This window comes from Tenrec ecaudatus, chromosome 9 (assembly GCF_050624435.1).
Source record: "Tenrec ecaudatus isolate mTenEca1 chromosome 9, mTenEca1.hap1, whole genome shotgun sequence".
NCBI lineage: Eukaryota > Metazoa > Chordata > Mammalia > Afrosoricida > Tenrecidae > Tenrec > Tenrec ecaudatus.
This window is the reverse complement of record NC_134538.1, coordinates 163,317,245-163,340,903: the sequence shown is the minus strand read 5'-3', so window position 1 is coordinate 163,340,903 and position 23,659 is coordinate 163,317,245. Positions and strand designations below refer to the sequence as shown.

Below are 23,659 nucleotides of genomic sequence, written 5' to 3'. Positions count from 1 at the left end.
ATCCTCACAGTTGTTATATTTGAGTCCATTGTAGCCTCTGTAACAACCCATTCATCTAATCCAGGCCCTTCCTCTTTTTTGCTGCTCCTCCACTTTACCAAGTATGATTTCTTTCTCCAGGGACTGGTCTCTCCTGATAACATGTCCAGAGTACATGTGACCAAGTCTTGCCATCCTTGCCTCTAAGAAGCCAACCCTTTGGGATTCTTTTGTCATCCACCCTCAGCCCTTCTCCCATATGATTCCTCACTGATGTCACAGGCACACTGGGGCTGTAACTTGTAGCAGACTGTACAAGGGGGGACCTGAAAATAAAAACCGAATATTCTTTTCAAAGCTATGTATATTTCTTTACCAAACAACTTTACCATTACACTTAAGACATTTGTCAAATCTGCAATTCCATTCTAGGGAACATTTTTCAATCTCATCTCTTTGGGTGGCTGACAGCACTTTCCTCATTTTTTTTCTTCACCTCATCTACTTTGTCAAATCGCTGTCCTTTCATGTCCCTTTGCACTTGTGGAAACAAAAAGAAGTTGCACAGAATGAGATCAGGTGAGTAAGGTGCATGGGGCACGAGAGGCATGCTGTTTTTTTGCCCCAAATAGCCATACTGAGATGGCTGCATGAGCAGGTGCGCTGTTGTGGCAAAACCAGTTGCCCATCTGCCACAAAATCAGGCCTTTTTTGTGGCACACTGTTCCTCATTTTTTTCAGAACCGCTAAATAGAAAGCATGATTAACAGTGTGACCTGGTGGAATGGACTACAAATACACTATGAGTTGACATTTTTGTCCATTCAGGAAGTTGATGGATGTCCAGAAGGAGTTTTGTCATCAATTGCCATTTTAGTTCTTTTGAAAGGAGAAAACCACTTGTACACTTGAGAGTTTTTCCCATAGTACTGTCCTTGTAAGCTTGTTCAACATCACAACAGTTTCTGTGGTATTTTTCCTGAGCAGGAAACAACATTTTGTAGCTGCATGCTTTTCTCTTAAATTGGCCATCATAAGAAATGAGGTTCATATGAACTGCTTTCATGAAAAAATTCACTGTGACCAGAGAGAACCTTCCCAGGTGATGCCACTGGGTGCACTAACTCAGTAAATTGCTTGATGCTCCTCTAACTGAAAGCTCCACTTGACCCAGCGCAATTCCATGTGTTTTTTTTTGGTATCCTTCATATCTTGTTTCTTTGCTAGAATACAAGCTTCATAAGGGCTTCGGGGTACTGCCAATTCATCATAGTCGTTTGTCACCTGTTTGAACAAATGCCTTTCTTTGCCTCCCTTTCTCTCAGGTCTGAGTAAACGGCTTTCTGCATTCCCAACTCTGTATGGCTGTGGAGAAGTATAGCTAGTGACTGCTGCCCTAGAGACCCTCCCCTACTAAAGCAGCTTGTTCTTGGGCAGAGCTACTAGCCCTACTTGTTTGTGACACCCACAAAGTCACTTCTCACACACCATTTTAAATCACCAAGTCCTGCCTGAGCCCTCTCCTAAGTAACCCATTCACTCCTTCACCTCTGCCCCAGTCTCTGGTCTGAAGACCCGCCCCCATGCTCCAGAGACACACCCAGACCAGAGACACCACAGAGGCCCTGGCCTGACAGAGCTTTGCTGTCTGCTATGAAATGGCTCTTTGTCTGAAGATACCATGTTTTGGAGGAAGAGGATTGTCTGGAATCTAAGTGGGCTTGGAAGATGCCGAGTGCCCATGGGCCTACCTCAGGGCTGCCTCATCATGGGTGCCCCATCTGCAGTGACTGTCCCTGTCACCACTAATTCCCATAGGTCCTGTGGACCCATGTCAGTTCTGCTTCAGGGTGTGCAGGCCTTTCTCCTATCGACCCCTAGCTCTTGGGGACATCAAGGTGTCCCCCTGCCCACGGTTTAACCTGAGACCTTTGCCTCTACAGCAATCATGGGCCAGACTGGGAAGAAGTCCGACAAGGGGCCTGTGTGCTGGCGGAAGCGAGTTAAGTCAGAGTACATGCGGTTGCGGCAGCTCAAGCGGTTCCGGCGGGCAGATGAAGTCAAGGTAGGGCTCACCTGTCGGCGGGCAGACCAAGTCAAGGTAGGGCTCACCAGTGTCCTTGCACAGCAAGGCAACACCGGGATACAGGCTGCAGACATATCCTTGGTGCACATGTTGTCTCAGAACCCCAGTACAAAGGGGGTGTATCTCAGCGTTTATGTCTCTAAAGCAGAGGAGGGGTTCACATTAATTAAGGGTGTGGCCAGTTGCCTGTGATTTTGGCTGGTTGGGCCCTGTCTTTAGGCAAGAGTAAGTAAGTTAGACAAAGGTGTATAAGACTAGAGAGGTGAGCCAGTCTGCTTCAATAATGATCAACAGGCTTGGAAACCAGTGGGGCAGCTCTTGTGTCCTTTGGTATCACTAGAGGTTAGAATTGTCTTGATGGCCGTGAATTAATAGGTTGAAAATGGCACGTGCAGTTGGCAAAGGTGGCTAATGAAGGACAGAGTACCCTTTCAGAGTGAGGACAATTTATGTGTCATTAAAGGGCATGGAAGGCGTCCATAAGTCTAGGACCCTAAACTGGGAGCTGACTGCATTTGTGTGGAAACTAGAGATGAGGGAGGGAGTATCAGCTGTGTCCGAGGAGAGGCTCTCACTGTTTGAGGAATCACTAGATGGTAACTTGCCATTTCTAACAATGAATGATCTCTGTTCTCCCTTCTTTTGTTCTTTTAAAAGAGTATGTTTAGTTCCAACCGTCAGAAAATTGTGGAAAGAACGGAGATCTTAAACCAGGAGTGGAAACAGCGAAGGATACAGCCTGTGCACATCCTGACTTCTGTGAGCTCTTTGCGCGGGACCAGGGAGGTTGGTGAACACGCGTGCTGCGGGCTTACAGCAGGGAATGGTCGGGCTTGGTTTGGGTGTTGGCATGGCGGGGAGGATGAGATGACCTGGGGATGTGTCTCTCCCTCTCCTGCACACACACACACACACTTTATCCAGGGTTGATGGAGCCTGGTACTTAGAAGAGGGTGCTGGAAGGTGACACAGGCACTTTTTTGTCCAGCATACCCTCATTTCTTCCCCAGCCACTGACAATAAGAAATGTCCTTTTCATATTCATGGGTGAAGCATGAATCTAAAACATTTTATCTGAAGATGAAGGTTCTGTGAATTCTTAAAAATTCAGTGTTTCTAGGTTGGATCGGCTTTTTCTTAAGCATTTTCTGAACTGGTGAGATCTTCACCACAAGAGCTTCCGATTTTCAAAGAGAGGCACTACTCTGTGGTGGCCTACCTCACACCTCAGCAGTGGGATGCTGGTCCGTCTGTTGCTGTGACATACATAGCCCAGGCGTAGAGGCCTGTACTCTTGGGGGTCCGGGTGGTGATGTGGGCCGCTGGTTCATGTTGATCAGGGTCTCAAAGCATGGGAAGCACCAGACAATAGAATTGTTCTGAAGATGTTTTTTCTCTGAGTATCTGCTTTTTTGTAACATGGTTGTGGCCATTGAGTAATGATTTGCTGTTGGTTGGACCTGTGGTTGGACCTGTGTTGACACATGACACGTGGCTCGAAAGGCCTGTTAGTGTGGTCTGACTTCATCAGAATCCCAAGTGACACTGCTTGTGTGGGCAAGATTCTGTGAGATATACAAGAATTTTCCTATCCTATTCTTTGGTGCTGAGTTCTCTAAAACTTAGGAGATTATTAAGGCATATCTAAGATGTTGTAGATCAGAGACTTTTAGTTTTTCCTTTATTTAAAATTGTTACATTTATTGTGAATCGAGATGGGTACGTTTTAGACCATCAAGCAGGCATTCATAGCTCAGACACATCATGTCCCTGCCCACGCCATGCTATCCCCTCACTCTCTGATTTCTTCCTCTTGTCCTTCATCCTTCTTTTTACCCAAGTCCAACACCTGTTGACCCTCTAGTCTTTTACTTCCTCTTCATCCCTGCCCCACTCCTGTAATACCTCTAAAGTCTGTTCCCTTTGGCATGCAAGTCTGTGGCTTGGTTTTTTCTCACATGGCAGTGGTTTCTGACAGTATTTATTCTTTGTGAATGAGTTCACTCACAATGATTCTCTGGATTCATCCATGTCATGGGATGTTTTGTGATTTCATCATGGTTCTTTAGCTAGGTATAATATTCCATTCTGTGTACCCAAATTTTTAATCTGTTCTACTGATGAGTATTTGGACTGTTTCTTACTGTTGTGATCAGTGCTCCTATGAACACAAGAATGCATATGTCTGTTGGTTTTTAGGCTCTTACTGTAGGGTATATGCCCAGCAGAGGGATTGCTGGATCGGATGGAATTTCTGTTCCCAGTTGTTTGAGGTAATGCCATACTGCTTTCCACAATGGTTGTTCAGGTCAGTGGAATTTTGGTTATGGCACCAAAGAGGGTCTTTGCAAGGAAGAAGGAAGATGTCTGGTGACCCTTTTTGGAAATTTGGAAGTCAAAGAAAAGGAAGCTTCATTGCTCCCCAGCTTCCCAGGAACAAATCTCTGAAGTTTGGAAAAATAAAGTAGGAAAAAAACACATGGAATGTACTCAGTTTTGCCACTATCACCAATATCAGTATGCAGCCCAGAGGCCTATAGAGAATTATACTAACAGCAGCAAGAGTGGTTCTAGGGTCCCTGTCATGGACTGTGCAGACCAGCCCTCCTGGGCCTGTCTCTCCTTGGATCTCGTGGACTGCTCTTGGAGCTGACAGGGAATCAGTGCCTTGGTCAGGTCACATGGCAGCTAGGAGCAGGAACCCTCACTGTCTCAAAAACTGAAGTTTCGTTTATGCCTAAGGACACTTCTTACGGGGATTTGTGCTTTCAGTTTGGCCAAGCAGATAAAACTAATTGAACTTAAAATTAACTACCTTTTTAAAGAGTGTATGAAATAGACTTTTTAAAACAACGAGGATTTTGATTAAAATGGTTTTGTAACTCTAGTGCTTTCACAGTGCTACAGGTGGAGGAGAAGCAGTTTCACAACCATTGGAGAGGGAGGGAAGCCTTGGCCTCAGGAATGCAGTGTATCACCTGGATGTCCTACCTGGTCAAGGGCATAGGTGTTTGGTAGCAATTTTGATGAGCATTTTAGTGTTAGCACAATAAGGAATCTCAGTTTCAGGACTGAGAAGACCTTAAGGTTTCTGATCAGACGCCTGGTGTTTTTGTTGAGATTATCCCGTGTTTGTTCTTTAGTTTGAGAATTACAGCTTGCATGTATTTCTTTTTAATGCTTTCCATGTTGGAGCAGAAAGGCACTTTAGACACTATAGAGGACAGAAGTTGCCCGGCTTTGGAGGACTTCCTGTGGGCGAGTGGCTGGGCATGGAAGGGTTTCCCTCTACAGTGTTGGCCGAACCCTGGCCTCGCTCTCGGTCTTTGGCAGTTCCAGGACCTCCCTGCTCCCTTACCTGCTTGTTCCAGTGGGGCCTGTGTGAGCGCTGAAGGCCACTTCTTGTGCCCTGCAGCCTGCTGAATCCCTTCTTGAGTCAAACACTACACTTGGAGGAGTCCAGGAACTTGCTCTAGACTAGGTGTCCAGGTGACATTAGTGATGCCTTCACTCATGAAGACTTGTTGTGGAGGTGCCTTCCAAAACAAGGGAGGACCTTGGCGAACTGGACGAGTCTGGTGTGGACTCTGAATGCACACTCTGGTGGGTGAGCTAGAGATGGCTGGTTCATGCCTCAGATGCTTCTGGGGCTGTTATTTTTTTGTTGCTGAGATCACAGAACATAATACAGCCTAGAAATTTATTTCTTCATAGTGAAAACACTTCTGACTGCTTGGAAATAGTGACTATAATGAGCATTTTCCATTTAGCTCATTTACTTTTCAGTTAGTATTTAAAAAAAAGTTTCAAAATGCTACTAAGCTGTGGAGGTGTGCCAAGTTAGGGTCACCTTATTGCTTTACTTTATACCTCTAGAAAAAAATTGTTTACTGGGCCTTCGATACTTTGTCTTATTCATTAGAGACCTTTCACTTCTGGAAGTTTTCCTAAGTTGGTAGTTATAAGCTTCATTGCATATGTTTTCCAGTTTTAAGAAGAAACATTTAGAACTTAATTTTGCAGTTTTCATTATTTTGCCTATTTCTCTATTTCTTGACAAGAACCAGAAGACACAGACAAGTTCTTTCATTGATTTCTTCCATGCACATTTGTGCTGTTGCATTGTTAGTACAGTATTCTCAAGTTGACATTTTTGCTGTTGTATTGTTAGTAAAGTATTCTCGAGTTGACTCTTGACTCATAGTGATTCTGTGTAAACAGAGTGATGTTCAGCCTGGTCCTATACTGGCCTCACAATTTTTCTGTTTTAACCCCTGGTTGCAATCACTGTGTCAATCCAGCCCATTGAAGGCTGCCTTTTTCCATTGGCCCTCAATTTTACCAAGGATGATGTCATTTTCCAAAGACTGGTCTGTGTTGGAAGAAATACATTGGCTTAGATTGGATGCACCTTAGTCCTCAAAATGTCATCCTTGCTCTTCAATTTCTGGAGCTTGTTTTTCTGTCAGTACCTTCAGTACAGCATGAATTTTTTCCTTTGGTGTTGTTGGCTTTTGATCAGGTGGAACCTCCTGGAATGATTGAACATTGACCAGTTCTTTATAACATAGTGACTTTTTATATTCCTGCTATCTTTTGATGTTCTGTTTAGTTCAATGTTTTGCCCATAGAATCCTTCAGTGTTGCAACTCGTGGCTTGAGTTTTCTTCATTTCTTTCATTTTGTGTTCTTTCCTTTGGGTTTCAAATTCCAGGTCTTTGCAGATTTCATTATATTATTTTACTTTTATCTTCTTGAGTCACCCTTTGGAATCTTCTGTTTGTCTCTCCATGATTTTTTTAATTTTACATTTATTGGGGGCTCTTATATCGTATCATAACCCATACATTCATCCAGTGTGTCAAGCACATTTGCACATATACCGCCATCATCATTTGCAAAGCATTCTCTTCCCATTTGATCACCTGATATCAGCTCCCCATTTCTTTCCCCTCCCTCACAAACCCTTGATAAGTTATAGATTATTATTTTCATATTTTATGTCATTCTCCTTCGCCCCTTACCTACCTTTCTGTTATTTGTCTCCCTACGAGGGATTCTAGATTGATCCTTGTGATTGATCCTCCCTTTCTCCCCCCACCCTTCCTTAATCCTCCTGGTATCTGTACTCTCCCTGTGTTGCGTGTTTTTATCTGTAGCAGTGTGCATGCTCTGGTCTAATCTGATTTGTAAGGTAAAATTGAGGTCATGATAGTGGAGTGAAGGAAGCACCAAAGAACTAGAGGAAAGTTGTGTGTTTCATTGGTGTTATACTATACCCTGACTGGTTCATCTCTTTCCTGTTACCCCTCTGTGAGGAGATGTCCAATTGTCTACAGATGGGCATTGGGTCTCCACTCCATGTGGCCCCCCTTCCTTCATTCACATTGAGTATGATTTTGTTCTGGGTTTTAGATGTCTGATACCTGATCCCATCAATACCTCATGATCACACAGGCTGGTATGCTTCTTCCATGTGGGCTTTCTTGCTTCTCAGCTAGATGGCCACTTGTTTATCTTCAAACCCTAGATGCTATATCTTTTGATAGCTGGGCACCATCAGCTTTCTTCACTACATTTGCTTATGTACCCATTTTGTCTTCAGGGCTAGTGTTCAGGTGAGCATCACAGAATGCCGGATTGTTAGAACAAAGTGTTCTTGTGTTGAGGGAGTACTTGAGTCGAGGCCCAGTGTTCATCTGCAACTTTAATTTTTTTTGTGTGATAATGGTTTTTTATTTTTCTAATCATTTTATTAGGGGCTCATATAACTCTTATCACAATCCATCCATACATCAATTGGGTAAAGCACATTTGTACATTCATTGCTCTCATCATTCTCAAACAGTTGCTCTCCACTTGAGCTCCTGGCATCAGGTCCTCATCCCCCCGCCCCCCCCTTACCCGCCCCCCTCCCCCCTCTCTCATGAACCCTTGATAATTTATAAATTATTATTTTGTCATATCTTGACCTGCCCAACATCTCCCTTCACCCACTTTCCTGTTGTCAATCTCCCAGGGAGAAGGTCACATGTAGATCCTTGTAATCGGTTCCCCCTTTCCAACCCACTTTCCCCTACCCTCCCAGTGTCACCACTCACACCACTGGTCCTGAAGAGATCATCCAGCCTGGATTCCCTGTGTTTCCAGTTCCTATCTGTACCAGTGTATATCCTCTGGTCTAGCCAGACTTGCAAGGTAAAATTGAGATCGTGATAGGGGGGTGTGGGGGAAAGGAAGCATTTAGGAACTAGAGGAAAATTGTAATTTTCATCGTTGCTACATTGCACCCTGACTGGCTCATCTCCCCGAGACCCTTCTATAAGGGGATATCCAGTGGCTTTGGGGTTCCACTCCGCACTCCCCCCCCCCCATTCACTATGGTAAGAATTTTTGTTCTGATGATGGCCTGATACCTGATCTCAGTGATTGCACTGGCTGGTGTGCTTCTTCCATGTGGACTTTGTTGCTTCTGAGCTAGATGGCCACTTGTTTACCTTCAAGCCTTTAAGACCCTAGACGCTATACTTGATAGCTGGGCACCATCAGCTTTCTTCACCACATTTACTTATGCACCTGATTTGTCTTCAGCGATCATGTAGGGGAGGTGAGCACACAATGATAGGATTTTTTTGTTCTTTGATGCCTGATAACTGATCCCTTCGGCACCTCGTGATCACACAGGCTGGTGTGCTTCCATGTGGGCTTTGTTGCTTTTGAGCTTGATGGCTGCTTGTTTACCTTCAAGACCCCAGACGCTATCTCTTTTGATAGCCGGGCACCATCAGCTTTCTTCACCACATTTGCTTATTCACCCGCTTTGTCTTCAGCGGTTGTGTCTGGAAGGTGAGCATCATAGAATGCCAACTTAATAGAAGAAAGTATTCTTGCATTGAGGGAGTACTTGAGTGGAGGCCCACTGTCCTTCTGCTGCCTTTATACTAAACTATAAATGTATGCACAGAGATCTATTTCCCCATCCTCATGTATAAATATATTTGCATATGTATATGCCTTTATCTAGACCTCTATAAATGTCATTTGCCTCCCAGCTCTTTCTTCTATTTCCTTTGACTTTCCTCCTGTCCCACTATCATGCTCAGTCCCCACCAGAGTTTCAGCAATTCCTCTTAGTTACATTACCCTTGATCATGCCCTACCAGGCCTCTCACACCCTCCTCACCACTGATTTGAATCACTTGTTCGTTCCCTTGTCCCTGAGTTTGTTAACAGCACTACCTTTCCCCCTATCTCCCCCTCTCCCATGTCCCCCCAGAACTGTTGGTCCTGATTTTTCTCCTCCATTTTTCTTAATTCTTAACATAGATATGAGTATATAGTTCTATTCCCCTCTCGTGTTATATGTATATTTACATATGTACATGGCTGAATTTAGGCCTCTATAACTGTCTTTTTCCTCATGGTTCTTTCCTCTATTTCCTTCTACTTTCCTCTTGTCCCACAGTCATGTTCGACCTTCATTCAGGTTTAGTAATTCCTCACTGCTACATTGCCCTTGATTCAGCCCCACTAGGCATTCTATGACCTTCCTTCCATTGATTTTTAGTTCATTTGTTGTTCCCTTGTCCCTGGGTTGTGTCCCCTCCTCCCCCTGCCCACTTCTTTTCTCCCACCTTCCCTTCTGTATCCCCCCAGAACCATTGGTTTTATTCTTTTCATCGCTGAATTATTTATCCCTCCCCTCCTCTATTAGTCTGGGTACTTCAGAGAAACAAATCCACAGAAACTCATGTGTGAGAGAGTTTTATATAAAGGTTAAGTGTACACTCAAGAAAACATCCCAACCCAGTGGTGCCCAACCCCACAAGTCCAACATTGACCCATATTTCCAACACCAATCCACAAAGTCTTCCTCCCTCTCAAAACAGATGCAGTGATGCAGGAGGAAAGCCATGTCAGTCACTGTGTAAGTTTCTCAGCATTGGCAGGGGTCTCCACATGGGTGCTCCAGCATCCAGGGTTGCATCGGGGTAGGTCCATGTGGCTTTTCCTCGGGGTAGGTCCATGTGCAAGAAGTGAGCCTTGCCAGCTAATGCAGGGAACTGACTAAGGCAGCTGTACTCTGGTCCGACCATCAGAAAGCAGGAGACCGAGAACTAGAAAGGTTAGACTCACTGAGCCATTTATCCCTCCACCCTTCAATTAACCCTTATATGTTTATCGGCCAGGTTGGCACAATAAACTAACTACCTCACCACCTATCTTATCTAGGCTACATTAATAGGTGCAAAAACCAGGCAAAGCCAAATAAAACAACAAAAGAAGCCGAAACCAAAAATCAAAACAAAAAATAACAACAAAAAGAAAGCCACTGACAAAAATGGAAAAGCCTATACATAGTTCAAGGCCTGTGTGTTGCCTTTGCGAGTGTTTTCCTGTTGAGTCTGATGGGGTGCCATACTCTTTCTTCAAGTCTATTTTTGGTATTTCCCGGGGATTTCGTCACTCTGCTCCCCAGCTGCTCTGCTGTATGCCCTTAGTGCCTCGCCCCAGCGTGATGGGGCCAGAACGTGCACTATTACCGCACTATGTTTCCAGTGCTGTCCCTCGCAACACCGTGATTCAGTGAGGGCATCATATGAATCTTCCATTCATTTCAGTCTTTCAACACTATAGAGAATCTCTCTGATATCCATTTTGTCTTTTCTTTGTAATGACTCTGGGTTTGATTCACGTACGACTTCTTGATACCATTTCACATCTGACTGGTTTTCGGTCTGTAGTCACTGTGTTCAGTTAGTTCTTGACATGGTCTCTAAATTAAAGTGAGATGTACTCCAGGTAATAATTCAGCTCCTGTGGACTAGTTTTATTTTTCTTCTGCTTTAACTTGAATTTGCATGTAAACAATTGATGGTCGCTGCAGTTTGCCACTGTCCTACTTTTGACTGATACTAAGCTTCGCTATTGTTTCTTACCACCATAGTTGATTTTATTCTTGTGTATCCTATCTGTTGAAGTTCATACAAGTGTTAGTTTTGGTTGATTAGAGAAACAAATCCAGAGATACTCATGTGTATAAGAAAGAAGCATCCCAGCTCAGTTCGGATCAAGTCCATAAGTCCGATATTAACTCATATGTCCTATATTAGTCTATAAATTCCTCTTCAGACTCACAAAACACGTCCTTTTGATGCCAAATGCTGGAAGATGACAAGCCAGTGGGTGGAAAGTCTTGGATCCAGTAGTGGTAGAATCTCAGCACTGGAATGGGTGTCCATATGGCTCCTCTAGCTCCAGGGCTCTGGCTCCATCAGTGTAGCTTCATGTGACTTGTCAACAGGAATATCAAGCAGGGAGAGTGTGACCCACCTCCAAGGAGGAGGACAGGAGTTCCCAGAATACTCAGGAGAAGGCCATGCACACATAGAGGCCTCATTGGTTATGACCTAATTGACAGGCTAGACTACCCCATCTCAAGTTGACAGGAGATTATGTAACTGCCACAATATGTATATGTGTTGCTTATGTTGTTGAAAAAAAGGTATTTCCAATTAATGAGTTTGTTGGTCTTAAAAATTGTGTCATGGGTTATTTAGTCATTTTTATCACTAAGGAGACCATACTTTTGCTAATCCTTCTTTGTTAACAGCTTTAATATTCTTATCACCAGTAATTTTAAATGCATCTTGATTGCATGTTTGGTCAATTTAAGACTTCTGAAGTTAATGAAAATCTTCAGTTTCTTCTTTGGTATGAGGGGCTGTTTAAATTTGAATAACAGCCTCATTAGTATGTCTTCCTTGGGGTGTGTTGATTTTATTCTATCACAGACACTGGTGCACTGCAGAATAGATCTTAAAATTTTGTTGTTAATAATGTGATTTAGTTTGTCATTTCTTACATAGTAGATCATATACATGGCTGATTAAAAATGGGCATACTAGTGGTTTTCAGTTTATTTAATTCCTAGGGTGTTAATCTTTGAGTTCCATTTTGTTCTGTATAAGTTCATGCTGTGTGCAGTCCATGTCCCAACTGTTAATAGAGGTTTGCAGCTGTTTTTTCTCATTTTAAATCTTGGTGCATCAGCAATCGATGATGATCCCAAAGCCTTTACTCCATTCATACTATTGTGGTAGCCTTGACTTTGAGGAGGCAGCTCTTTTTTATTACTATTATTATTTTAACTTTTGAGGAGGCAGCTCTTGGCCAGTCTTATTTGAGTGCCTTACAACCTGAGAGGCTCATCTGCAAGTACTGTACCAGAAAATGCTCCAGCGCTAGTTAAAAAGGCTTTGCACTGGCCAGCTCTTTCAGAAATCATCACCAGGTCCTTCCTCCTGTCTATCTTAGTCTGGAAGCACCAGTGAAATCTGTAGGTGACCTAGCTGGTATTTGAGAGACTGGTGCTGTAGCTTCCAGATCACGAGAGCCTGTAAGCCACTACAGTGTGACAAACTGACAGATGAGTAGTTGGTAGAAGCTCTACTATCTACATGTTAGAGTGTGAAGAGAGCTTAGCTCTGGTCCTGCCTGTCTCTTGGTGCAGTGAATCAGTGCCCTGTAGTGGTCCTGTCCGATTTCTAGGATACTGTTATTATAGGAGGCAGGCATCCCATGGGCATGTGTATATGTGCAGGGCTTTCTCTTAGCCAGTCTCACAGAGGCAGCCTCACCCAGTCAAACCTGTCTTTCACCAGTGAGCAGTCAGAGGCATCTTAATGGTTACTAGCTTGCTCATTCTAGTCATGTCAGAAATATTTGCAAACAAATTTTTTGGGAGGAAATTCCATCTAAAGGAGTTAGATGGGGTTAGAAGGTTAGAAGTTAGAAGGTAGAAGTTCTCTTATTGGAATTTGGACTGACTTTTTGTTAAAGAAGAAAACATTGGTTGTCTCATTTCCATGTAAACATTTGCTTGTTTGCTTACTGACTGGTGTGCAATGATAACTGTGTACAAGACTGACATGGCCAGCTCAGAAGGGATTGCACAGTGCTGTGGGCCAGGGGACATGGCTTCACTTCCAGTGTCAGGTAGCCAGCTGACTAGGAATGCAGGGGCCTGTCTTCCCCCAGTCTCAGGTCCTTCCTGGGCGCCAGGCTCTAGCACAAGCTCTTTGCGAGTCACTGGCCTCTCTCTCTCTCTATTGAGGCCACATGTTGTGTTCACTTGGAGGGCTGAATTTCAGTTCAGGCTATGGCACAAGCTCTCTGCAAGTCACTGGCCTCTCTCGTGGCCATGTGTTGAGTTCACTTGGAGGACTGAATTTCAACTCACAAATTCTCTTTCTGCCTTGTCACCACTCAGCCCTGCTTTCTCTAGGTTGAAGCCAACAGACACTCCTACTTCTGAGAGGAAACCCATGTAAACGCTTTTCTAAAAAGGTCTTTTAAAAAAATAAAAACTACTTATAATGCTTCCATTTATTTTTTAAATATTTTAAGTGCAGTAGGTGAATTTTTTTAAAATGCCAAAAGTTTATATTTTGGGAAACTCATAAGCCAGTTGAAGTTGCTTCAATTGGGCATTTTTCCCTTAGAATTTTTTGTGCACGGTGTTTTAAAAATTAACTATCACAGAATTTAAAATTTTTTGGCCTTTCTCACTCCAAATGTCTCTTTCCCAAAAGGAAAAGCCAATTGGTGACATCTATTTAAAGAAGAAAATAAAATAAACCAAAAGCAAAGCAAATGCCCCTCTACTCTGGGATATTAGAGCTTGTTCTAAGTTAGTTTTATATGATCTAGAACTTTGTCATAATTTAACCTGATAACCTGGTTGACTTAAATTTATTGTTCAGGATTTCCTTTGTGTTCTTATTTAGATGTTACAAAAGAATGTCACTTGAGCAACATTTTGGGAGGGTTGGGGCGAGTTGCAGGAACTGCCCATGTACCACAGGTACCAGTTTTAAACTGGCCTATGTGGCTGTGTGTGTGAGAAAGCTCAGGCTCTTTATTCTAACTTCTTGCTGATTAAAAACTCAAACTACAGAAATCATCGAACAGGCCAGAGCCTCTTGTCTCAGTCTCGACTTTCCTTCATAAAGATGTGTGTGTAGACGAATACTCTGGTCATGGCAGTATGTTCACTCTGAGCCCAAAGCCACAGCCCCAAATCTCATTTCAGAGATGCTCGCTCCACAGTCCCTCGCCACCAGTGTATGACGGCTGCAAATGGTGCTGCTGTGCCGCTTTTCACTTGTGTGTCTCTGTATCTAGTGCAGAAGCAAAATGCATGTACTTAAATGGGCGGCTCTAGTTTTGTCACAGCTAGAATTGAGTAGATAATACCAATTACCTACCCCAGCCTGTTCTTGAAGGTCGACACTTTGACCAATATACTCAACAAAGGATAGTGCCTACGATGCCTTTGTCAGATAGGTGAAATTTGTTACAATTTGAATGTGTTGTTGTTTTATCAGGGAGGTAGAGCCTCTGTCATTGTCTTTCTACATATTTTATTAATTTGCTGTTGTGCCCTAAAATCTTTGAAAATTAGGGGACCCCTTTTACATGATTAGAACCTTGGTGGTTATGTGCTGGACTCTGCTAACTACAAGGTCAACAGTTTGAAACCATCAGATGCTCTGTGGTTAAAGAGTTTACAGTCTTGGAAATTCACAAGGGCAGTTCTATCTTGCCCTGTAGGGTCACTATGAATTGGCATCCACTTGATGGCAGTTTTGTTTTGCTTTTCTCATATTTGGTAAGAATTTCATGGATATTGAAAATACTTTTTTTTTAAAACACACTGTTGTCCCTGTTCATAGTGAGTTTAGTTTTCTTTTTGTCATTTTTAAAGTGGTCTTTGTGGCACAGTGGCTGGAGAGCTCAGCTGTTACTAAGAGGTTAGCAACTCGTCTGTAGAAAATCTCTATGGGGCAATTCGACCCTGTCTTCATGGGCCTGCCCCATTGGAATTGGGCTGACAGCAGTGAGATTGGTTGGTTTTCTGTAGAGGTTGCTCTCTCCTGTGGTCCTTTTGGTTCTCTGTCTCTTTTTGTGCATATGCCTCTTCAACCTGCCAGGATTCTGTGTGCTGTAAGGAGTGAGGTAGGGGTTGCGCTTTCTTCTGCTCTCTAGGTGTCTGTTTTCCCTGGGAGAAGTTTGAGCTTGCCATCTCTTCGTGTATACTTAGTGCCCCATGATAGTGGCTGGCTTCTTGGCCCATCCTCTGTATGGCTCCAGCACCCCTCTGTGGCTGCTCTCATAGGAGATGTGTCTGTCTTTCAGGCTGCTTTTCTTGCCCCTGTGTTTTCTGGCCCTTTAAAGGAGCTGGCTCCTCTCCCCTGTTGTCGCCTTTGCTTCCCAGCCTCTTACCCTATCCATGCACTGGTGCTCCCACACTGGAAGCACATCTCTTCAGCACTTTGCCCACCAGGGAGCCGAGGTTTCAGCCATACACTGTTTCACCAGCTCTAACCAGGCTGTGCCTGCAGTGGAACCCTTAAGAACACAGGAATGTCAGAAGCCGCCTGTCCTGGGGTTGTCACCTTCTTGCCCCACAGCAGGGAGAATGCAGGCTGTTCATGGTGATCTCAGGGGTCAAAAGACAGTCTTTTGACAGGAGTGCTTCTTCCTGCTCTGAGGAAGCTCTACTTGCTCTCCTGTTCAGGACTCAGGCTAGAGGGCTCTGGGAATGACCTCGGGGGCGGGGGGGTCCACCTGTATCCTAGGGAGCTATGCATTTGAATGACTAGCGTTTGTGAAGTCTAGTGCCATGCGTAGCAAATAGTAGGTGTGTTAATGTCTCTCCATTCCCTGCAGGCCACTCACCTGCTCTTCCCTCCACGGGTTTCCATAACAGTTTTTGCTTGGAACCAGCCTCTGCCAAGAGTCTCAGTTGGGCTGTGTCCTCCTACAGCCGCTAGTTTGGGCGCGGCTCCCTCTGCAGCCCCAGTGGCCCAGCCTGTTGTACCAGCTGGTTGATGTAAGTCTACCCTCCTTCGAGGGACCCGTTCCTTACCAGTCAGCTGCTTCTCTGGAAAGGTAGCATCCTTGATGGCCAGCAGAGGGCACTGTCTTAAAGCCACTGTTGCGGTGGCTGGAACTCTTGTGGTCCTGTGGTCAGCCCTCAAAAGGAGGGAGAGTTGAAGAATGTAGGTAGTCTACACAGGCTGCCTGCTGAGTGCTGAGCCCAGGAGCTGGGCCTTTCTGATCAGACTAAACACTGTGGGGACTGCCCATGAGCTCAGCATCATTTTAGAGCCTGAGAAAGACGAGACTGAATTGCATAAATGGTCAAGGATGATACATTTTCAAAGAAAAAGAGGTTACTGGTAAGTAACTGGGATTTTTGAGTTACTTTCTTGTTAGTCAATAAATGATTAAGAAATCCCAGATTTGTTTAGCCACAGATGCTTATGCATTTGAGCATTAGTTCAGGAAAGAAAGGACTGCGGTGATTAGTAAGTAGTAGATAGGTGCAATAGGGGCTGGGATTGGTGTTTGGAACTATTGCAGCAATGTTCACAGGAGGAAAACCTCAAGTTTTCGAAGTCTCTCCTCAGTTTCAGATGGCATTCATTGCATTTGGCCTGGGGAGATAGGACCTGCAGCCTGCTCTCCCAGGAGCAATTTTGAGTGCCTCCTTGTTTGAGACACTGTGCGGGACAGGGGAGAAAGCCCTCATTTGGCTTCAGAGACTGATTTCCTGATTCAAATTGGGATGAGGAGCAGGCTCAGCACTCACTCCAGCTTCTACCAGTTGGAGCCGTGAGCATTCCTGCCCAGTTGGGAAGGTCAGTGGACAGACTCATTCAGGGCAAGTGGGCACAGAGCCAGGGCTGCCTCAGTCCTGTTTCATGGCCCAGTGTGTTTCCAGCAGCATTGTGGTCTCCCTGGAATTGTGGGCTTTAGTGTCAAAGTTGTGGGGCAGCTGATACGCAGAAGTGAAGCCACAGAATATTCATTTGGCTCTACCACCAATTTTGAAACAAAAAACTTAAAAAAGAAATGTAGGTTATCTTCATTTAAAAGCATGAGAGGGCATCCAGTGGTGGTGATAACACCCCGTCTGGTTTGCTGAGAAGGACACTTGGTCACTGGAGGACAGAGGCCGGCATCCTGTGCCCCCTTCCCAACCTACCCCTCCCCTGACCTGGGAGGCTGCCATGAGGGGAGGACTGCTTAGCACAGAGCAGAGGCTGCCAGTTGCTCAACACATGCTACCTGCTGGGCCTGAGGAGGATGTGGCTCTAAGGCCCCTGTAATGTTAGGTTATAGGCTACCCCCCCTCCAGCACACCCCAGTACTAACTACCCTTCCACCCTGGGGGAGAGTTTCTGCTCTGTGGCTGTGGCTGGCAGCACCTTGGCCGGGGTGAGGGCAGCCCTACTCAGATTCCGCTGCTTTAAAGAGCCGGGCGTTTCCCAGACCCTGAATCCATTGGGACGTTTCGGTGTCAGTGTATATAAAATGTGTTCCACCCACTGCTCTAGCTGCTTTGAGCAGGCCTGGAGTCTGACTCTAGGTAGGGGTACTGGGCAAGAACGAGGATTCCTGGGCCCTATTGGATAAGCGTTGGGCTGCTAACCACAAAGTTGGCAGTTCAAACCCATCAGTTGCATGACAGGAGAAAGATGAGGCTGCCTGCTCCTGTAAATCTTACTTCCTCAAACCCTGCATAGGGTCGCTGTGAGTCGAAATTGGGCTTTTTGTTTGGGTATTACCCAGGGCGCCTCTGGCACAGACCTACCGTATTTCATAGAATCAAAGGTGCGAGTGTGGCCACATTTGGGAGTCACTGTGATGAGACATCATTGGGCCAGTGTTTCATTGGTAGCACTTTTCCACAGTGATACATGAAGTGATTGGTGTCCCAACATAATGCCCTCGCTTGTAGATGAGATGAAATACGGTATGGAAGGTTGGAGAAGGGCAGTGTGTACTGGGTGAAGGCAGGATTTCAGAGCCAGGTTTTGTGGCGTAAGTAGTCCATGTGTGGCCTTTCTTTGCCGTAGTCTCCTTATCTGCAAAATGGGGCTAAGAGCCCAATCTTGGAGTGCTGTGTATTTCAGGTAGTGCTGAGTGCAGAGAAGGAAGCCCTGTAGCTGTTGTCAGTCCCCATTCCCTGATGACAGTTTGACGGAATCCATTGATGCTGTTTGGTTGTGATGGAAACTCAGGCAGATGTATTGCACCACGTTTGTCTGTCACCTGATCACAAGAATGAGTGACAGTTGTTTAAAGTGGGGGTAGAAAGGGTGCTTTGTTTCTTAGGAAGCAGTTGGTGGTCTGTTTGCCAGGCACTTGCTGTTTCTTGTGGGTGATGGCAGGCAGTGAGTCCAGCGCATTGAGTGTGTGTGGGGTGGGGTGGGGGGTAGTTAATGACATTCAGAGCAGTTTGTTTCCTGAGAGTGGTGAGTATGGGAAGAGTCAGAGGTTTGAAAATGTCAGGATTGTTTTTCACCCTACATAGAAAGGAGGGGATGGTGAAGGAGAGGATCTTGTGGGTGATGATGACTGGCCCAATAGAGAGCTGCCATTGCCCTGCGATGAAGCGGCTGTGCCGCCTGCACTCAGGCCGGCCCATGCCTAAGCGACTTCTGTCGTTTCTGCCCCAGTGTTCAGTGAGCAGCGACCTGGATTTCCCCACACAAGCCATCCCTCTGAAGACGCTGAATGCCGTTGCCTCGGTGCCCATCATGTACTCCTGGTCCCCCCTGCAGCAGAATTTCATGGTGCGTACCTGTGTTCCCTCTCTGCTGTCAGCCACAGGTTGGGTGGGGGCTGGCCATTCCTAGGGTCAGGGGTTTGGAGCTGACCATCTCCAGGTCAGGGGTGGGAGACTGGCCATCTCTAGGGTCAGGGTGGGGATGGGGCTGGCCATCCCCAGGGTTAGAGGTAGGGGGCTGACCAACCCCAGGCAGAGTCTTTTCCAGCCCCATCTAGGTAGGCTGAAGTCCACACCTGGATTGAGACCTGTTTGAGGCGATAAAGCTTCAATTTTTTACTTAAAAAAAAAAATCATTTTATTGGGGGCTCTTACAACTCTTAATAACAATCCATACATCAATTGTATCAAGCACATGTGTACATCTGTTGCCAAGTTCTGATTCTTGAGAGCCCAGTCAGCACCCTGCAGGCTTGATCTGACTTCAGATTTTGTCTGTTGAGAACTCATAACTTCACAGTGTTTTAGGCAGCATGTTAGGACATGATATGCATGATGAGGTGTTTACAGGGTGGCTGGTATCCTAGCCAGCTTGGATACCAGTTTATACCAGCTTGCCACATGTCCAGTGACAGGAAATGCTGACACTGAACTCATGGCAGAAGGACAATGATGAGATGGGTCAGAGGGGAAGGGAAGGCCCAGTTTGTCTTTTGAGGTGCCTTTAAATAAAGAGTGTCATGTTCATTGACATGGTGAGGGGGCATCCTTGAGAGCCGCCAGTCGAATCTTGTCTCCTAGATCGTCTGGGGGGGGGGTGTTTGCATTGTATCTGGAGACTTCCTGGACGTCTCTCCACCTGTGTCAGAGGCACCCAGAGACTGCCTGTGAGAGCTTTCATCACCTTCGGAGTCTGAGGAGGCCTCCTGTACTCCCGAGACATTCAAGAAGGATGCTGGCATTTTACATGTCATGCCTGGGCTGGGTAGTAAAGGTTGTTGAGCTGTAGTTGGGAAGACAGAGTGGCTAACTGGCATCCAGTTTTGGTTGATAGCCAGAGAAGAAGGTCCACTAACAGCAGGCACTAAATGCGCCACCTGGTGGCAGCCCCATTGTGTCAGAGCACTGGGCTCCAGGGTGCCTTGGGGCTGTGGTCTGGGTAGCAGGTTTGCAGGCCTTTCTGTGGGCAGGACTGTGTGGACTCTGGCACCTGCCAAGTATGCTGGTGTGGAGCCACTCAGGTGCTCTTTCCAAGGACACGCTGTCCCCCGACACGGGACTGCTTCAGTGCAGTGTGCACACTGGCGGAGCCTGAGAAGACTGCTCTCACCCACTTGCAACTTTCTCCACCTGACTTTGCCAGGTGTCTGAAGCACTGCTGCTGGGTGGACGCTCTCATGGTCACGCATGCCCTCTGCCCACCTCATCAGCAGACTGAGCTGGACAAGCTTGGGTTGGTGTTCAAAAGATGCATCCTTAACAACTGCCCTGCAGGACCCTCTTTCCATAAAGGCTGCTCTGGGGAGCATCCCCACATGTCTCTATAGACTTGCCCCAACCCTGTTGTCTTCTTGCCCGCCACCTTGACGGCCATGCTGTACGACCTGGTACAACTGCACACAGGCTGGAAAGCATGTAGCACCCACTTTATTGCACTATGAGTACTCGTTATACCATGAATTGTATTATATTCAATGCCTCTAATGATGAGATTCTGGAAAGTTTAGAAAGCCTTATACTATTTAAAAAAACACATCGTCGATATGAATAAACTGTATTCTCAATTTTGAGACTCTCCTGTCCCAATTTGACCAGCACCTGAGAATAGGGAGGCGTCTGGACTTGACTGGTTGGTGCCCTGTGTCAGTAGTGGTTTTCCTTACTCAGGATAATTGCAAAGCTTTAATGATGACAGGTTAGTTAGAATCATGTTTGTTTTCTTAAGATTATTTCCTTGAACAATTCTTTCCTAAGATGCTAGGTTTATTTTGATGATAGGGGCTCATTCCTTGGATGTTTGGAACATGCTGTCTGATGCAGAGGTCTGGAGGACAGACCTGAAGCACCTGTGGTCTCGTCTCATGTGGGTCTGTACTTCTAGGTGGAAGACGAGACAGTTTTACATAACATCCCGTACATGGGGGATGAAGTTTTAGACCAGGATGGGACGTTCATTGAAGAATTGATAAAGAACTATGATGGGAAGGTGCATGGGGACAGAGGTGAGTCTGAGCTGCTGCTGCACCGAAGGGGTCAGTGGGTTTGGAGAAGAATTAAACATAAAAGTTCCTTGTTGGGCTGGTCACTAAGAGCTGACCTTGACCTAAGTCCTCTTTGTAAATTGGGTCACTGTGTTTGCTCTTTAGTGACGCACCTGGCAGTGGTGGTTGGGAAGGAAGCTGTGGCATCAGAAATGCTGTTAGAAAGTTCACTCAGGTCCAGACTGGGGAGGTTGGTGTGGAAAGCCTACCTATGGGTCCCTGGGTTCAGCTGTCAGCAAGACCTGGGCTTTGCTCCCTGAGAGCCACAGTATCTGAGGGAGGGTCACCTTCCAGAAGGAGTAAGACAGCTAGGTCTAGAAGTGGGTCCCTACTTTTGCTGAGATCAGCTCTGAGTCAGCTTAGGTCCAGCCTAAGCTTTTAACAGTGACCCCTGGGCATTAAGCAACAGGCTCTCATGCATTTCAGAGTGCGGGTTTATTAACGACGAGATCTTTGTGGAACTGGTGAATGCGCTGGGCCAGTACAGTGACGAAGAGGATGACGATGAGGGAGATGAGACCGAGGAACGAGAGGAGAAGCAGAAAGACCTGGAGGAGGCTCCTGATGGTGCGTCTTCCCGGGGTCAGCACATCTGTGGTCTTCCCCGGGCATGCCAGGCACAGAGCTGGCACCATGTGTGGTGTTCTCTAATGGAGGCTGATGGCAGAGCATGGGATGGTGCTGGGTAGAGGAATTTGAGGCAGAGTTGCTCTTTGAGCAAAACAGAATGTGACACAAAATGCCTTTCGTGGTCATCGCATTGAGCTCCTTTGTTCATAGATAGGAGCCGCTGCCATGAAGCCATGTAGCTCCAGAGTAGAACCTGCCCCTTGGGTTCTAAGACTAAAACTTTTCTGGAATAGACAGCCTCAACTTTTTCTCTCTTTGGAGTAGCTAGTGGGTTCAAACTGCTGACGTTAGAGTTAGCCTGCTGTGTAACTCACTATGCCGGCAGTGCCTTTTTCAAGAATGAAGAACTTTATTAAACACCCTACCCCCACTTTAAAAACAAAAACCCATTGCCATGTGTTTATTCTGATTCATAACACCCTTTTATAGGGTTTCTGAGACTAACTATTATCAGAGCAAACACAACCACATAACAGAAAATGCAAACTCACTGCAGAACGGGCCCCAAGAGTTTCCAGAGCTGTAAATCTTTAAGGGAGCAGAAAGCTTCCTTTTTATCCCTTTGAGTGGCTGGTGAGTTTGAACTGCAGCCCAACATGTAACCTCCTGCGCCAGCAGGACTCCACAGGTCCCTGACAGACCCTGGGGAAGGAAGAGAGACACAAAGCGATGGCTTCAGCCCTGAGGGAGGTCACCATTTGTGTGTGTGTGTATAGATGACGGAAGATTGAGGATTTCTTTATTTTTATTCCCTGTTCTTCCATATTTCCATTTAGATAAAGAAAGCTGTCCACCTCGGAAATTTCCTTCTGATAAAATATTTGAAGCCATTTCCTCCATGTTTCCAGACAAGGGCTCAGCTGAAGAACTCAAGGAAAAGTGAGATGAGTCTTTGTGAGGCAGCTCTGCCGTGTGTGTGTGTGTGTGTGTGTGTGTGTGTGTGTGTGTGTGTGTGTGTGTGTGTGTGAGAAAAATGTCTAAAGCATCACCTCACTAAGGCCATTGCCTGTGTCTTCAGGTACAAGGAGCTTACTGAGCAGCAGTTGCCTGGGGCACTACCCCCCGAGTGTACCCCCAACATAGATGGGCCCAATGCTAAGTCTGTGCAGCGGGAGCAGAGCCTGCATTCCTTCCACACCCTCTTTTGCCGGCGCTGCTTCAAGTACGATTGCTTCCTGCACCGTAAGTGTGCCCGGGGCTGTGGTCACCTTCTTCTAATGCCATGGCAGGGCTGGGCTGCTCCGGGTCCTGTGGAGGCCGGGCTGAGGAGGATGAGAAGAGGCACCTGAGAGGTTAGAGGTGGTTTGCCATGGGTGTTGCTCTGTTTAGGGTTACATTTGTAGCTGGTGAAAATGTTTTGAGTAGTCTTTATGGAATATTTATTATTGTTACTTGAAGAGATTCTTTTTTTTTTTACTTGAAGAGATTTTTAACACTATTTGGCTGATAGCTGAAAGTGTCTTTGTTATGGCTGAGTCTGCACGTGCAGTGGGACAGAACTGCCCCTTTCCGCCTCTGTGTTTCAGTTTTGAATGTTTCTGTAAGAGAGAGTTTGTCTGTCAGAGGCTGAGGGAAAGTGACTCCACCTAGAGGTTCCAGGAGCAGTGAAAGATGACTGCTTAGCCAGCTCAAGGTCAGCTTCTGATTTCATCTTGGCATACCCATAGGCACAGGGAAAAGAGATGCTGAGTAGGTATCTTTCTTTAGGAAGATAGAAATAAGAACCTTAGCTTCACTGAGAGTGGACGTTTGGGCTGAAGCCAGGTGTGCCAGCTACCAATTTTTCTCAGACTCACTCCCACAGAGCAGCTGTGAATGGGTGAATGAATAAGGACCAGTGTAGAGAGATGAGTTGTGAGCCTCTATCCATCTGCCTTCAGTTAGCCAGCTGACCTCAGGAGCCCAGGAAGTAGATTTCCTTCTAAGTCCCAGATTCCTCCAACTCTTCCATCTGACACTCACGTGGTGAACAGGATGGTGTTCTGATACCTGCACAGGGTTTCACAGCATGTTCAAGCGTCAATGGTATTTTTAGAAGAAATCATTTTTTTAATTTAACGGTTTTATTGGCATACAATTCACAAGTTATGCTATTCAGCAGTTCACTCAATTTTAGGAAGA

At 45.7% G+C, this 23,659-nt stretch overlaps 1 protein-coding gene across 3 annotated transcripts in view; it reads left to right on the top strand.

The window, feature by feature from the left end:
- EZH2 (enhancer of zeste 2 polycomb repressive complex 2 subunit) overlaps nucleotides 1-23,659 on the top strand; it is a 37,444-nt gene that overhangs the window by 6,056 nt on the left and 7,729 nt on the right. Inside the window, exons 2-9 of one of the 3 annotated variants that reach the window (XM_075558771.1) lie at nucleotides 1,923-2,044; nucleotides 2,723-2,824; nucleotides 15,840-15,962; nucleotides 18,598-18,714; nucleotides 20,749-20,869; nucleotides 21,335-21,475; nucleotides 22,315-22,417; nucleotides 22,557-22,720. In XM_075558771.1, coding sequence (XP_075414886.1) covers nucleotides 1,928-2,044; nucleotides 2,723-2,824; nucleotides 15,840-15,962; nucleotides 18,598-18,714; nucleotides 20,749-20,869; nucleotides 21,335-21,475; nucleotides 22,315-22,417; nucleotides 22,557-22,720 — 988 coding nt within the window. In that variant the 5' untranslated portion in view covers nucleotides 1,923-1,927. Of the gene's footprint in view, nucleotides 1-1,922; nucleotides 2,045-2,722; nucleotides 2,852-15,839; nucleotides 15,963-18,597; nucleotides 18,715-20,748; nucleotides 20,870-21,334; nucleotides 21,476-22,314; nucleotides 22,418-22,556; nucleotides 22,721-23,659 lie in introns of all 3 variants that reach the window. The other 2 variants (XM_075558773.1, XM_075558772.1) reach the window with 2 other exon arrangements.